Source organism: Betta splendens, chromosome 13 (genome assembly GCF_900634795.4).
Source record: "Betta splendens chromosome 13, fBetSpl5.4, whole genome shotgun sequence".
NCBI classification, from domain to species: Eukaryota; Metazoa; Chordata; class Actinopteri; order Anabantiformes; family Osphronemidae; genus Betta; species Betta splendens.
The window spans coordinates 13,860,476-13,875,894 of NC_040893.2; the positions used below are offsets into that span (position 1 = coordinate 13,860,476).

Genomic DNA, 15,419 nt, shown 5'->3' on the forward strand with positions numbered 1-15,419 from the left:
TGGGACTGACATTATTCACACCTCTCTTCGCTGTGTGTTTTATGGAGCTCCTGTAAACACTGTGCTGCACTTTTACATTTATATTTTATAGTTGTAATTGTTAATGTGATTCGTTGTTTAAAGGAGTGTAGGTTGTGTTTGTTTCCTAATAAGTGTCTTTATAGAAGTGTTGTATAGTCTCGTTGTGTTCGTTGCTTGATTAGCTGCATTTACTCATGCTGTAATGAATGTACAGGATGTGTGTGAGGAGTCAGTGTTTTTGCTCGCTGACACCAGAACACGGCGACGAGCGCGAAGACCATTTGCACCTTTGCAGCTTGTTAATGTGACAGGGTGAAAAACCTGGGGGACGTGGATGTGTGACCGCCTTTACAGTACGCTGTGTGTGTGTGTGTGTGTGTGTGTGTGTGTGTGAGCGTGTGTGTGTGAGCATGTGTGTGAGCATGTGTGTGAGCGTGTGTGTGTGTGCGTGTGTGTGTGTGTGTGTGTGTGTCTGTGTGCATCTGTGCGTCTGTGCGTACGCGCCCAGCCTTCAGAGGAAGTGGTTGCTTATCAGTGTGTGCGCATGTGGGTGTGAGAGTTTTTGGGAACGTCGAGCGCCCTGCCCTTCGCTCGTGACGCTGCTACTTTGCTGCTGTAGAGGAGAGTCGAGAACAGCTGCTGTCGGCTCCAGTGTGAGACCCTCGACTTTGAACATGTAGGTGTTGCATGGGGTGTGGATTAAGGTGCCGTACAGACTAAATGAGCTTCTGATGCTCTGGGAGCTGAACTTTGACAATTCCTGTTTCCAGAGTTTTGTGTTGAAGTCTTCTCCTGTCTCTGTTTCAGTCTGCAGAGTTCTTTGACATGCTGGAGAGGATGCAGGTGAGACATTCCCAGTTGCCCAGTTTTATTCTGTGTATAATTCTTGTCCTTGTTTTGCTTCACTGTTTCCTTCCTCTTTTTTCTACTGGTGACAGGACATTAATTCACTGGTTACATAAACATGCTGTAGTGTGAGGCGATGTCTGTCCTCTCCCGCCGTCCCTGACCCCTGAGCAGTAACACATCCAAAGATCATGTAGACAATGATGATTCAGTCAGTGCAGGTCAGCCTGCTGAGCTCAGTCTGCTGCTCAGATTGAATAATAGGCTGCTGGGGGCAGAGAAGAATAACTCAGGACTAGCCTTTCCTTCCCTGTATGGTATACATTGATTTATATTCTTCTGGACGCAGTCTGGCTCTGGCTCTGTCTGCATTTGCTCTCAATGAGCCACAAAGAGCGCAGACTCTGAGTAGTCACACGGATATATAAATACAAGCTAAAGTGGGAGAACAGATGTAAGGGCACAGGTGAACACAGAGGGAAGAGCAATGGATGGGAAATACAGAGAGGGGGAAAAGTGCTTTTAAAGTGGAAATCCCCAAAACATCCACATTGACGACTATCTAGACTCCAGGAGATGAGAAATGTAAACGCAAATGTGTAAATGGTAAAAACATGTGGGTTTAATAACTGCTTCTTGGTGCTTGCAGTCTTGTCTGTTCATTGTTTTTACTGTAAATGAGGATTTCAGGGCTTGGAGCTGAGCTTTGCTGATTGTAGGAAAACAGTTGCCTTTCCTTTCGATTTCAAGTTATGATATCTCCCTATTAATAAGACGGAAGAGGAGATGACGTGGGAAATGCAGACGCAGGATGAGAGCTGTAAAACGTGACAGTCTGAGCCTCACACACACACACACACACACACACACACACACACACACACACACACACACACACACACACACACACACACACACACACACTCGCCCCCTTCGAACCTCCGCCTGCACCAACCTGCTTTCTTGTTCCACTCATGCACCGGAGCTTTCAGCACATTTAAAACCCGTCTCTTCTTTATCTCCCCTCTTTTCTTTCTTTTTCATCTCCTTCCCTCAGCCTCGTGCGTCTCCTTCATGTGTCCACGGCTGAAAACCGAATCCACTTATGAGCATCTTGTGATCAGTATCACATTATTGACAACGACTCCCCTGTGACTGCAACAGCTGTTCCATCAATACACCCCCATGTAAACACGCTCTCAGTCCAACCACACAGCGCCGTGTTTGTGTTTGTGTGCACATGTTTAAATAAATGCTGCTTGATTCCTGCTACGACCGGCGGCGCCATGATGGTACAGTACAGTAGTGGTGCATATGTTCATTGTATATCCAGCCCTGTAGTCAAGCTGCTCCGCTGGCCCAGCGCTGTAATTGGCCACTTTCATCTGTAGCCACCGGACTGGCTTTTCATACCTGCTCATACGTGTATGTACTGTAACTACCTGGCAGGAAGGAAAAGGCAGCGGCCTGAGTCCGACTGTTGCTGTGTCCCATCAGATGTTAATAATGAGGAAAGGAACACTTGGCTTACTGGATTTAAACAGAGACAAAGGATGACTAAGTGTCTCTATTACCTGTGTGTGTGTGTGTGTGTGTGTGTGTGTGTGTGTGTGTGTGTGTGTGTGTGTGTGTGTGTGTGTGTGTGTGTGTGTGTGTGTGTGTGTGTGTGTGTGTGTGTGTGTGTGTGTGTGTGTGTGTGTGTGTGTGCGTGTGTGGGAAAGTGCATTAGCATGTGTGACTCACTGGGTTGTCATCTGGCAGCAGAGATAATGAGATCTGAAAACGAGAGTGACATGTTCTAAGAGAGTTCTTCTCATGTGGAACTTGACCTTTCTTTGACCCCTGTGCTTTTCCATCCTCATGCTGCGTACGGACACTAATAAGGTGCCCAAAGCGGAAGAGACCAAACAATGGAAGGTGTGACCTGTGGCACGCTTGCCCGTATCTTCTCGGGTGTTCTCATCAATCCGTTTTATTGTGTTCTCTATTTCTTTGCATGTTTTCCTTCATCATCATCACCATCTTCGTCACCATCACCTTCATCATCATCATCGCCTCCTGACTTGCTCTGTGGCTGTTCTTGTCTCCTCTGTCTGGTTGCTGCGCTCTGATCGCTCTGTCGAATATTTACCCCACTTTGTAAATCGCAAACTCGATAGCCAGCTGATCCGATTCGTCATAAGCTGAATGAACTGCAGCTCCCAATCGATCCTCTCCGACCTGCCAGCATCCTGCCTCCTGCTGCCGTAGAATACAAACGACTACCTGTCCGCGGCGCCGCTCCCTCAGTGGTGCAGCCGGGCCTCAGCACTTTTTAGAGGTCATACAGTAGCGCTGTGCTACTCTAGCAGACTGACAAATGACTACGGGCTCATAACAGCTTTTAGCCCTCGGGGCCACTAAATCAACACAGCTCTGACATCATCAAGGGATGACAGGCCCCTCGCTGACTTTCTCTGATGACTGTGCATTTCAGACTGTTGCATCATCACCCGCGAAGCCATTTGGGATAATTAGTCAGTTGCTCTTCTCTGTCTGCTCTTCTTGTGGCTGCGTATCATTCTGTGTATCACTGTAGCAAAGTCAGGGAAGATAACTTGTGTTAAAAGTGGTCTCTGCTCTGATGCTGTGTGTGTGTGTGTGTGTTCACAGGATGACTACATCCCCTACCCACGGATAGAAGATGTGAGTCATTTCTCGCTCATGTAATACACTCCAAACACATTTACACTCCTGTTTGTGAGCAGTAGTAGTGAGTATGTAGACAATAGCTGAGAATTAGCCTGTGCGATTAGCAGAGTTTAATTTGGAGGACTGTTTAAGGTGCTGGAGAAGGGCGGCCCATTCCCCCAGGTGATCCTGCCACAGTTCGGGGGATACTGGATTGAAGACGTCGAAGCACCGGCAGGAACGCCCTCCTCCTCAGAGTCCAGTTTCTGCGAGGAGGAGGACGGGGGGGAGGGCCTGAGTCCCGGCGGGGGGCACACGTACCGCCTGGAGTGTAACAGCACAGCCCGCGCCTACCGCAAGCACTTCCTGGGCAAGGTCAGTGCGCCCGCGTCCGCATCCGCCTCAGCTCCAGTCCCGCAGGGGAAGTCGGTCACTGTGTTGGACTGAAATCTGTCGTTTCCCACATGCAGGAGCACATGAACTACTACTGCACTGGCAGCAGCATAGGGAACCTCATCATGTCCCTGAAACACGAAGAGGCCGAGGGACAGGAGTTCCTACGCATCATGCTCAGGTAGTGAAATCTTATTCCCTTTTAATGAGGATGAACTGGAGACTAATCACTAAATTCATCAGGATTCGTCCTCGACTCTTATCTTTCGTTGCCTCGCTGTCGTGACTGATTCTGAGCAGATTTGTTTTGTAGTGGACGGCTTCACGGCCTTTTTCACTGGATGGACAGCGACCATAAAGTAATGCTATGTTTTGCCGTATTCACCGTGAGTGGGCGGCTGCCAGATGATGGCGAGGCTGATATTTGACTGGTGACAGAGATAAGCTGCTGCTGCATAACAGGCTTTTGTTTCTATCACTGTCTTGTGACTTGTGTTTAAATAATTATGGTAATAAATGCTGTACAGTCACAGAAGGTATGAAACGTCTGTGATGGAACCAATCTCTGTTGCAGGTCGAGGACCAAAACTATCCACGACAGAATCTCTCTAGCAGGCATCAACCAGCTGCCCAGCGTCCCACAGATTGCTAAGGTACAGTAGGGAGCAGCTTACGACGCTGAAGCTAATGAACCAAACCAAATCATAACACAACTGAACAGGTGTGTTGCTTAGAAGTGCAGTTCATAATAACAGAACCGTAGGAAGTACTGCATCAAAAGGATCAGTCCTGGAGTCAGTGTGAGCCAATGAAATCAGGCTTCCTCTGACTCCTCCAACGATGAATATCAGACCTTGAGGCACTAATAGAACCTGTCTGTATGAATCCAGCGTCTTCGTTTGAATATAGACCAACTGCCTCCTAAACCAACCAGCTGAGATAATTTAAATTCTGGCAACAGTTTAAGTAAACGCTCTCCAAGCTTTTCAATTATACACGTCTAAATGAGAAACAGGCCGATGTTCCCCTGTTAAATAAAGCAAACCCCAAAACGCAATGATTGTACTCAGGAATCCAGCCAGGGACGGCGCAGACACAGTAAACAGGAACAGTGTCGCAAGAAGCCTTTATAGATTTAAAATGAAATTTCTCTTTTTTTCAGCTTTTTTGTGATGATGCCACAGGCCTGAAGTTCAACCCAGTCCTGTACCCGCGGGTGAGTTCATCCTGAACTCTCACATTAGGTCATAATGACATTCAGTGGTATAACATGATCTAATGTTTCACTATGGGGATACAATCCAGATGCTTCAACAAATAATAACTGCAGCAAAATGTATTACCTCTGATCAGTATTTGAAGAAATAATGAACATGGCAAAGACGATGAACTCACTGACCCTGAACTGGTCACAGCCCAGAACTGGTCACAAGTCTGAACTGGTCACGATCCCGAACTGGTCACGATCCTGAACTGGTCACAGCCCTGAATTGGTCATGACCTTAAGCAGGTCGCCAGTCCAGACAACAGGACTACATATAGAAAGTCTGTTATACATGTTAACACTCACGTCTATAGACAATTTAGAGCATTTTGTGTATTGGGCCAGTAATTCGGGAGAAAATCATGAGACCATGTGGTGTAGCAACCTCAGTGCAGCATTTAGATTCTTTATTCAGAACTGATTGATGAAGTAAAGCATCAACAGCTCTCCAAAATGGACGCTCCTGTGATGGAAGATGCTTTCGGCCTCTGCTTCAGGGAAAGAAAACCATCTGTGTCTCCGTCTGCAACAGGCAGCAACAGAATCGCGTGTGGGCTTATGTAACAACGGCCCAATAATCCTGCTCTGGAGGCACTTTGGAGGAAAACATGTTTTACTACCTACGAATGAGGTGAAAAAGCTAAGTAAAAGATTGTTGCTGTGTTTGTTCAGGGATCCCAGCTGATCGTGGCGTACGATGAGCACGAAGTCAACAACACCTTCAAATTTGGAGTCGTCTACCAGAAGTTCGGGCAGGTGAGACGCTTGAAGGACCTCGCTGACGAACTCCAGGTCACTCCTCACACGCTCACATCTCCTCTCTCGCCCTCCCTCTTCTCAGACATCAGAGGAGGAGCTGTTTGGCAACAACGAGGAGACGCCGGCGTTCAAGGAGTTCCTCGGCATTCTGGGCAACAACATTGAGCTTCAGGACTTTAAAGGGTAAGAAGAAGCTGCATAATAGAAAAAGTGCCGCACGCGGTAATGGAGCCCGGAGAGGAGAGTGCACAAGGATCAAATGAAGGATGCTATTAGGGCGCGGTGTAATAGAGGAGAATAGTTGGGCCTAATTGCTGTAACCTTGGAGCAATTTGTCCTGCTGTTTGGCCCTCGGCGTGTAATCGAGATAAACTGCTGAGTGAAAGAGATCCTAGGAAAAACGATGACCTCAGGGGCAGGTAACCGGAGGCTGACTGTAGTTCCTGTCCTTTTCTACTGTGGCGCCTTTAATGTGAGGACATAAATCCTAAGTGACACCTCAAATAAATGGAATGGATCTTGTTAGTACTGGAGGCTGGAGGCCACGCTGGGTGCATGACGCCTGTTTTAATAATGTGACAGGTTCCGCGGTGGGCTGGACGTGTCCCACGGACAGACGGGCTCTGAATCCGTCTACACCGTCTTCAGGCAGAGGGAGATCATGTTCCACGTGTCCACCAAGCTTCCCTTCACGGAGGGAGACGTCCAGCAGGTACTGGGCTTCAGCTGTTACGCTGGAGCTTATGCCGTGAGCGGCTCAGGGGCGTTGACGTGTCGATGTGTGTGTCCCGTCAGCTCCAGAGGAAGAGGCACATAGGCAACGACATCGTGGCCGCCGTCTTCCAGGAGGAGCCCACGCCGTTCGTCCCAGACATCATCGCCTCCAACTTCCTGCACGCGTACGTGCTGGTGCAGGCGGAGAACCCGTGCACGGAGCACACCACCTACAAGGTAGCGAGCGGCCCCGGCGTGTCGCTTCAAAGAGTCCGTCGTCACGACGAAGGCTGCGTGATTAGGGTCTGGTTTCCATCAACAGGTGTCTGTGACGGCGAGGGAGGACGTGCCCCCGTTTGGACCCCCGCTCCCGAACCCGGCGGTTTTCAAAAAGGTGAGAGTCGGGTCGCGCTCCGAGGCGGATGTTGAATGTGTGCGTCTCCCTCGCCTCATCCTCCTCTCCTCCTCCAGGGTCCCGAGTTTCGAGACTTCCTGCTGACCAAGCTGATCAACGCTGAAAACGCCTGCTACAAGTCTGACAAGTTCGCCAAACTCGAGGTGACACGCGCGTTTCCTCGGCTGTAATTAGCGCGAACCCGCGGTAGCGCGGCCGCTCACGAGCTCTGCTGTGTCACACCGACCGGGTTCCAGGGGCGAACGAGGGCGGCGCTGCTGGACAACCTCCACGACGAGCTGCACAGGCAGAGCCAGACGGCGCTGGGCCTGGGCCAGGTGGGGGAGGAGGACAAGCTGGAGAACGGGGGCCACGGGGGTCTGCTGGAGTCCTTCAAGGTGAGCACAGGCCCAGCCACGTGATGCGCAGCCACCCGATCTGCTCTCCGCTCGGTGACACCTATTTAATTACCCCTGCTGCAGCACGAACGCGAGGTTTTGACAGTGCAGGTCGGGTAAATGTCGCGGCTGCGGGATGATTCAGGGCGCTAAACTGCTGGTTTCAACGCCGCTGCTACTTTTCTCAGGTCTAATTTTATTCTCTGTGTCTGCGGAGGTGCAAGCTTTGTATGCTCGATGCTTTAATTTAATATTTTTAGATTCACTTCAGAGTGGATCTGTCATTTTTCTAACTTCATTATTTATAATGTGATACTATAATATTTGAAAAACGCATCCAGCTTCTGAAAGCCTTGCCCGTGCCCTCAGGACTGTCTTGTACTGTTCATGTAACCACATATTGGTTGGAGCTTATTAGTCCAACGATGACACAGATCAGCAGCCAGTTAGTGCTACACATGTTTGTGACTGTGAGCAGATGCTGGAACACACCTTCATCCATGGAGGGTTATCTGGACGCTGAGTCATGTCATTTAGACTCTGTGTGGTGCCTTCACTCTCATTCCACTCCTCGTGAAGCCCTCTGTTCTTGAGTTGCCTGAGAGGCTTGTGAACGCTGCAGAGTCAACATCGTTGCTTGTCCACTTTTTCCTTTGCTTTTGCTCTTGAGTCAACTTTTCATGAATATGTATTGACTCAGCCCTCTGTCGTGACCTTCTGTATCTTGTCAGGCAGCAGCTCTTCTTCCTCTTGTTCCCTTGCATTTGCTCTACAGCTCTTCCTTGTTGGTTTCGACCTACATTAAAATTGAATAGACTAAGTACTGTATGTGTGAAAGGGATTCACGTGTGGCTAATGTGTTAATTTGGCTCTTTGACTCTTCACAGGCACTGTGGACACCCACTTTGCACTTCCTGCAGTCAGTCCCAGGGGGCGCTGTTCTCATAGCAGTCCTGACTTACACTGCATTACCTGTCTGCATTACTGTAAAACCCACAGAAGACTGTCACTATAATAATAGTACATGATATACTATAATATTAATAATAATAAACAGCTGCTCTGCATGATGTTGTTTGTTTATGTACTTGTCTGGAAAATGAGAAAATGAGCTCAACCTGTCAGTTATTGAAGTAAGGAAGGAAAATCAAGGTTACATACTACATACATGTAAATTTATTAGAATTAAATGTTTATTTACAAGCTGTAATATATTATAGGCCAAGTATTTTTGTCTGTTGTTATGAATAAAACCAAACCACACAAAACCATGAAAACACAGCCGGTCTTTCATTCAATGGCACTCATTTTGGTTTCTTCTTGGAGAACAGGCGCCCCCTCGTGGTCACTTTGAGCAACAACCTCCTTTGTCGTCGCTTTCCTTCCTCTCCTTCACTCGTCCACTCATTCTCTGCTCCCTCCTCCTCCTCCAGAGGGCCATGCGTGTCAGAAGCCACTCCATGGAGACCATGGTGGGCTCTCATCGTCACAGGAGCCCCGGTGTGGGAGGAGGGGTCCCTGCCAGCCTGAGTGGAGGAGGACTTCCGCAGAGCACCAGTGAATGCACAAAGAGCACTTTCACTGTAGGTGATGGAAGTTAATAGTGAAAGAAAGAAAGGAGAGTGTCATGCTGTACTTTGTAACATTACCTTTGATTCTTAGCCCCCCGTGCTGTCGGCCAAGTCCCCTCTGAAGAGCCCGGTGAAACGGCGTTCTGGCCTCTTCCCCCGCCTCCACTCCAGCACAGAATCCCCATCAGACAAACACACCCGCAGGTCGGTGATTAGATCTGCGTGTGCTTCCGTGCAGGCAGACGGAGCGCCAGACGTGGTTGCGTTGTCGTCGCTAACGTGTTGTTTTGCCCCGCAGCGACCAGAAACCTGCCGAGATCTGCCCGCCGTCCCAAGAAGTGAGGTCAGAGACCTCGTCGAATCCCAGCTCACCTGAGATCTGCCCCAACAGAGACAGGCACGGGTTTGAGCTCCCCGGCAGAAGCTTGTCTTACGTGAAAAGGCTTTTCTCCGTTTTCACTCCTGTGTGTGTTTTTCTCCACAGGCCGTTCATGAAGCTGAAGGAGTGCAGCGGCGGCCGGCCCAACATCTCTCGCTCGTCCTCCAGCACCAGCAGCTTCAGCAGCACCACGGGAGAAACCGAAGCTCTGGAAGAACTAGACACTGTGAGCGCTCTGCCGTTTCTCCTCTGGCGCTCGACTGAAACACATTCTAACTGGAGTGTGAAATGTTCGAGAATGTCTTATGAAATAAACAGTAATTGCAGCGAACAGAGCACAGTGAGCACTGGATGCAGACACAATGATTTTAATGATCTCAGCTCTTCCCTCTTTGTATCTGATGAAACCACTTGTTTTATCTTAGGTGAAAAAAGCTGTCAACTCAGTCTCAGAGAATGTTGATGAAATTGTGAGGCTTCTGTGCTCGTCTCTCTTGCTCTCAGGCGGGTCATCCCTCCATCACGTCCTCCTCCGCCTTCAGTCCTTCCCTCAGCGTGGACAGCCAGGGATCAGGGACCCCTGTCATCATGTGCCGCAGTCCTACAGGTCCAGTATATGCAGTGGGTCCTGAGGTCCTACATTTATGGGCTGAATATAGACTTGTGTTCTCTGTTTACGTCTTCATTCCTTTCATTTCCAGTTTCCTTCTTTTGCAGACGGGAAAAACAAGACATCGCCGAGGTCAAACTTGAAGTTTCGCTTTGACAAAATGAGCCACTCATCCACAGCTGTGAGCTTTAAATTTCATTCCTGTTTAGTTTGCATCTTAAAATGAGACAGAATTGATAGATTCTCTACTTTGGAACAATGTTTTGACCCACAACCTACTGTATTTTTGCTGGCTTTGGTTGCTTTTCCATTTAAACTCATCCATGACACCTCAGCGTACAGATTACATGGGAACTTCTGAGCTGTTTCCTTATATTTATTACTCATTAACATTGTTCTGAACATCCCGAAACAAGCTCCAGACTGAATTAATGAACACTCCTCTCTAACCCACTTCTGTTTCCTCTTCTCGCTTTCAGTCTGAGTAGCTTTGTGGAAGCGGAAACTGACTTGCGCAAGAAGAAGACGATGGCACGGACCGACGTAGCTGCGTCAAAAGAGAAACAAAATCACCACAACAACCACAAAACCACTGTAGAACCACTTCCCAAGCCAAGGATAATCTGACAGGATTTGCCAACCGCAGCAGCGCCTCCACACGCTGTAAACTAACGAGGGGCACTGTGAGTCTGTAGAGGGAGACAGCTGACACATTGGAGTTCTTTTCAACCTTTAGCTACGGAAACAAATCAGTTGCAAGTTGCTGCATCTCAGTTGCTTATTGCTCCCATCACAGTAAAGGTCATGGCATGGCTGTAACACTGTGAGATTAGGCCAAGTTCATGAAACACACAACGCCGGCAACGTGAGACTATGGCTGAACTGTTACTTTCTGCGTCCAGCACCGGCCGTGGTCAGTGGAGAGGGTGTCTTTGCCAGATCGCTTTTCAGGTGCCCGTTTTGCCTTTGTCCTCGATGGCGGTACGTCTGGCAACGCTCGCGTTTTTTTTTTATTTTGCCTAAAAAAAACTGCACATACACGCGAAACCACCCCCACGCGACGAAACGGTCGTAGCAAAACGACGCGAGTCTGAGCGCTGTACGATAAGAGCTCGTCCTCTGGTATAAAAACGCTTTTTTATTTGACTCTCTGATTTTCTGCGACGCTTTCGTGAACTCGCTCGCTGCTGCTTTCTGCCCGCTGCACTATAAAAAGTGGAGTTTAGTGGACACAACGGGGAACAGGAGGAGACACTGCCAACATGTTTCGCCACACGCTTATTTTAGCCAAAGCTGCGCCTTACAATCTACTGAAAGCCCCTTCACCGCAGATGCTGTCTGTCTGTCTGTCTGTCTGCCTGCCTTTGTTCCCCTCGCTATCTCTGTCACTATGTGAGAGGATAGGAAACTTCTAGGTCCGGTTACAGCTCAGTTGTGGGCCGATCAACACCCACATTTGCTGAAAATAGACGCTACACTTAGTGAAAAGCTCCCCCCTCCTGATGCAGCCCATTCCAGCTTGCTAGCTCCGTGTATCTGTAGGAACGTCTCCAGGGTTTTTGCCCATGACGACGACTCGAAGCACGTGCTTCAGGTTGAAGTGAACCTTAAGTTGAATGTGAACTTAGAGCTTTTTTTTTTTTTTTTATCTTATGCTTTGTTAATTATTGCTCAGTACCCTATAAATAAACTGCAAAGCCAGTTGCTTACAAGCACAACAGGACTACACTGTACTGTAGGTGTCACGTTGTCCTGAACCAGAACAGAACATTAGTCCGGGGTTGTACTAACTTGGAGTGAGCATGAAATGCTGGAAAATGACAAATGAGGAGGAAAAAAACACACAATATGAGCAAACTACTGTAGGTCCAATGTCTCGTGCTGTTACCATGTAGAAAATCATTCCTGTTGGTCGGAGGTCGAGTGAATAGTGTGAAGTTCTGCCACGTCAAAATTTCAAAGGCCCATTTGCACCCGTGTGATGTTCGTGACCTTTGACCCTGGCAGGAATCTGTTGGGTTCTTTGGGAATTGCAAACATACTGGGATGGACATCTGCTGTGTTGACTAATACACACTGTGCTCAGTTAGCATAAACTAGTGATTACCTCGAAAAAGGGAAGCGACCGGTGCGTTTGGACGTCAGGAAGCTCAGACGACGTTTAGTTTGTAGCAGGTATCACCTAAACGCCCTGCAGCCTTTTCTCTGTTAATACGCTTAATTTATTATATGACAACTTCTTTTGCATTGATGTCATGTAAAAATGTAACCGCAGAGTACGCTAATTATTAAGGTCAATCCATAAAAGGAAATATATTAATTTAAAAGATGTCTAAACATGTATATGTATATTTGGTTATGTAATGTGCCATTGAGAATTTATTCTAAAATAAAGTGTTGTATTTTGTGTCAGTTATTTTACTTTCTTTAAAAACTGTATGCACAATATTCAACATTCAAAATTCAATTCGATTTTATTTGTATAACCACCAATTTACAATATAGTTATCATAAAGCACTTTACAAGGTAAGACCTTACACAACTAAACCCACCAATTCCACATACAGCAGCCTTTAATTGTAATTATTACAAGACTCTGAGTCTGATGACACCTGTAGGTGAGGACAGAATGAAGGAACAGCACAGCTACAGCACTGGAGTGGAATCGACAAGGTTAGTAAAGCATATTATAATGATGGGAGGTTATTGGGTAGAAGAAAAACATAGGAGCTTGGTGTTTAAATTAAGTCCTCCAGCAGTCTGTCTATTGCAGCTTATCTAAGAGATGCTTTGACTAGAAATCATTGTCAGTGACCTGAAGCATTTCTACCTATAAGCTTTATCAAAAAGGAAGGTTTTAAGCCTGATCTTAGAAGTAATAAATAGTCTGGACTTTAATTGATAATAACACAAGAAACACAACAATATCGTTTGCACATATTTCTTAAAATAGTAAAAGCCTAAACATTGGTGACACTGGAGCTCAAAGCTCAGTGGTTTGCCCTTCAGCACCTCAGGGAGGATCCATGCTCCAGCATTTTCTCATTATCAGCTCTGCTTGTAGGTTACACTCTGGGACCTTTTGGTTGCTTCGCATCAGTTTATACAAATAGAGGAAAAGACGAGATTTGGTGGATTGTGTTATATCCTCCGCTTCAGTGATTGTTCCATGATGCACAAATACAAAATCTTGACCTAAACTGAGATGCAATAGTGAACTAGTCTTCAAAATGTATGCAGTCCTGCAAGTGAAGAGCAACACTGATCCTCAGCGCATGTGTTTTGCCTCTAGTCAGGAAAATTTGACAGATGAGTACACGGTGGAGGAGGCCGGCTCTCTGACGGCTTCCTGTTGCTGCCTCAATGCATCTTGGGAGATGTCTGCATACACCACCTATAAAATGATTGAGGAAAAAAAAGATCATCACCAATTAAAGGAAATATGTAACGCTTGAATGTGGAAATGACTAATGTTCATGGCACTTGAAGTGCATCCTGTCTGAAAACAGGACATGAACCCACCTCAGTCCTCTGCTCAGAACGGGCTGGAGCTGTAGGACCCCAAAAACATTAGTTAGTGCTCTGTAAAGATTTGCCACTGTTACAGGCTACAAGTACACACAAATATACCTTTGTAAGAGAGTTTTGTGCGTTTCTTTGGTACTGGAGGTTGAGGATTCGCAGGTGCGTGTGGTTGGTCTCTGTGATATATGATCCGTGGCCTGGGAAGCGGCTGAGGCCTGACCTCTGACCTCAGGCAGCGAGCCAATATTAGAATGATAAAAGAACAAACGCAAGCGCCGCTCCAGACCAAAGCCCTGTGCCAAAACATCCGCTTAGTTACAGCTAGAAGAGAAGGCAAACAAACACGTTAGCTTAAAATTTAGACAAACTTTTAGATGCACATATTCTGCAGCCACATGCGATTTCACTTTGGATGCGTCTCACACCTGCAGTGACGTTCACGTATACGAAATGTCCCTGGCCCGTCCCGCCTTGATCCCATTGCACCGAGCATCTGTAGAAACCTTCATCGGATTTGTTGACGCTCAGGAAGTCCAACAGCAGGCGTGTGGTATTTGCTGAAAGCGTCACATTGGTCACACGGTGTCGATCTGAGTTATCAATTAATGTTTGGTCTGATTTGCCCGAATATGTCTGCACCCAGTTCCCCGTCCAAGCCTCTCCACAGTTCTGAATGTCACAGGACAGTGACAGACTGCCACCTTCTGGCACAAAAACAGTGTCTCGTTTTGCCAAAACAGCCTTGATGCAGTCTTCAGTGGTAAAACCTGAAAAGGGAAGTGTCTTCAGCTCATTACTGTCCATTAGGAAACGGTTTACAGAAATGTTTTGTGTGTTATTTCAACAAAAATTACTATCAACACACATTTAAAAAACACTAACACTAACAATAACAAAAACAATAAGAAATTATTGTGGGTGACACAAGTAAAAAAACGTAAGACACATAAATGACGGTAGCACATCACATTAAATCCCTTAAAGGATAAGAGAGACATCAACAGTAACAGTAATAACTTGCTTCATTTAGTTATAGGCTTCCTACGGGAAATCCCTTGTTTATTACTATCATTTCAATAACATTTCATATTTATAGCAACTAACTTGTGTGACTTACCATGAGGAAGAACACAGACGATGACGGCCCCGAGGAGAAAGCCATGCATGTCTGACAGTGACAGCGTTGGTTAAAATCTGCCACAGGCTGTTCTTACGTCCTTTTACAGTTCATGGCTACATGTCATGTCTCGTTTGGCAGTCGGTACCGTCAGTGAGCTGCTGTAGCTTCTTTGGAAAACCCCACTGATTCGTTAAGGCATCAGTCAAATGGTGCAGGTCCATTGGCTGTGCTTTCTCTCACTTTCTTTTCCTATTTTCAGTAATTGTACATCGTATCCTTTATCCTGCTGCCCTTTGTAAAAGAAGGAAGTGACCCACTAATCACACTTCCCCCTTTCCTCAAACACACACACTCACCAAATTTCAGGAAAGGGATAGTTTGTCATAGCCCCTTAAGTGTGAATATAAACTTTCCATCAGGAAATGCCCCAATTACAACAATTACTAAAATAAAATATATAACAATGTAAAATCTAGTCATATTTGTTTTTTTATTTAAGCTTTAATGTATTAATGCATTTACTGTAGCCTACTGTAAGAGTATAAATGTTTTACTTTGTTTGATTTCCTGTTTGATCACGGCCTGCTGATTTGAAACAGACTGTGACTTCTAGTAGGATTTGATGCATTACAAGCAAGACTTTACAGTTTATTACTGTCTGAACATTTCCAGTGCCTTTTACTTCAGCGGTCTAGTTAAATACAAGCTGATCTACTGTAGAAGCCTCCCTTCAAAATAAAGGCTGTTTTTACAG

The 15,419-nt window shown here is 46.7% G+C and overlaps 2 protein-coding genes across 19 annotated transcripts in view; one reads left to right on the forward strand and one right to left on the reverse strand.

The window, feature by feature from the left end:
* The window catches only part of LOC114867730 (rap1 GTPase-activating protein 2-like), a 47,208-nt gene extending 34,777 nt beyond the window's left edge, over window positions 1–12,431 (forward strand). For 4 of the 18 annotated variants that reach the window (XM_029170644.3, XM_029170650.3, XM_055513949.1 and 1 more), the window contains 20 exons: window positions 829–864; window positions 3,520–3,552; window positions 3,691–3,912; window positions 4,008–4,111; window positions 4,505–4,583; window positions 5,093–5,146; window positions 5,867–5,950; window positions 6,036–6,136; window positions 6,536–6,665; window positions 6,749–6,904; window positions 6,990–7,061; window positions 7,139–7,225; window positions 7,319–7,459; window positions 8,893–9,042; window positions 9,122–9,234; window positions 9,329–9,427; window positions 9,515–9,635; window positions 9,914–10,030; window positions 10,111–10,200; window positions 10,499–12,431. In XM_029170644.3, the coding sequence (XP_029026477.1) occupies window positions 829–864; window positions 3,520–3,552; window positions 3,691–3,912; window positions 4,008–4,111; window positions 4,505–4,583; window positions 5,093–5,146; window positions 5,867–5,950; window positions 6,036–6,136; window positions 6,536–6,665; window positions 6,749–6,904; window positions 6,990–7,061; window positions 7,139–7,225; window positions 7,319–7,459; window positions 8,893–9,042; window positions 9,122–9,234; window positions 9,329–9,427; window positions 9,515–9,635; window positions 9,914–10,030; window positions 10,111–10,200; window positions 10,499–10,507 (1,998 nt within the window). In that variant the 3' untranslated portion in view covers window positions 10,508–12,431. Of the gene's footprint in view, window positions 1–2; window positions 698–828; window positions 865–1,924; window positions 2,785–3,519; window positions 3,553–3,690; window positions 3,913–4,007; window positions 4,112–4,504; window positions 4,584–5,092; window positions 5,147–5,866; window positions 5,951–6,035; window positions 6,137–6,535; window positions 6,666–6,748; window positions 6,905–6,989; window positions 7,062–7,138; window positions 7,226–7,318; window positions 7,460–8,892; window positions 9,043–9,121; window positions 9,235–9,328; window positions 9,428–9,514; window positions 9,636–9,913; window positions 10,031–10,110; window positions 10,201–10,498 lie in introns of those variants that run through there. The other 14 variants (XM_029170642.3, XM_029170651.3, XM_029170649.3 and 11 more) reach the window with 9 other exon arrangements.
* A 43-nt stretch (window positions 12,432–12,474) lies between these two features.
* Window positions 12,475–14,978, reverse strand: si:dkey-52l18.4 (uncharacterized protein LOC560708 homolog). Its single transcript, XM_029170655.3, has 5 exons — window positions 14,663–14,978; window positions 13,971–14,312; window positions 13,651–13,866; window positions 13,543–13,571; window positions 12,475–13,414 (listed from the first exon to the last, which is right to left on the reverse strand). Exons 1-5 carry the CDS (start codon window positions 14,709–14,711, stop codon window positions 13,313–13,315), a joined length of 738 nt encoding a protein of 245 aa, XP_029026488.1. The 5' UTR covers window positions 14,712–14,978; the 3' UTR covers window positions 12,475–13,312.
* Between the last annotated feature and the right edge of the window lie 441 nt (window positions 14,979–15,419).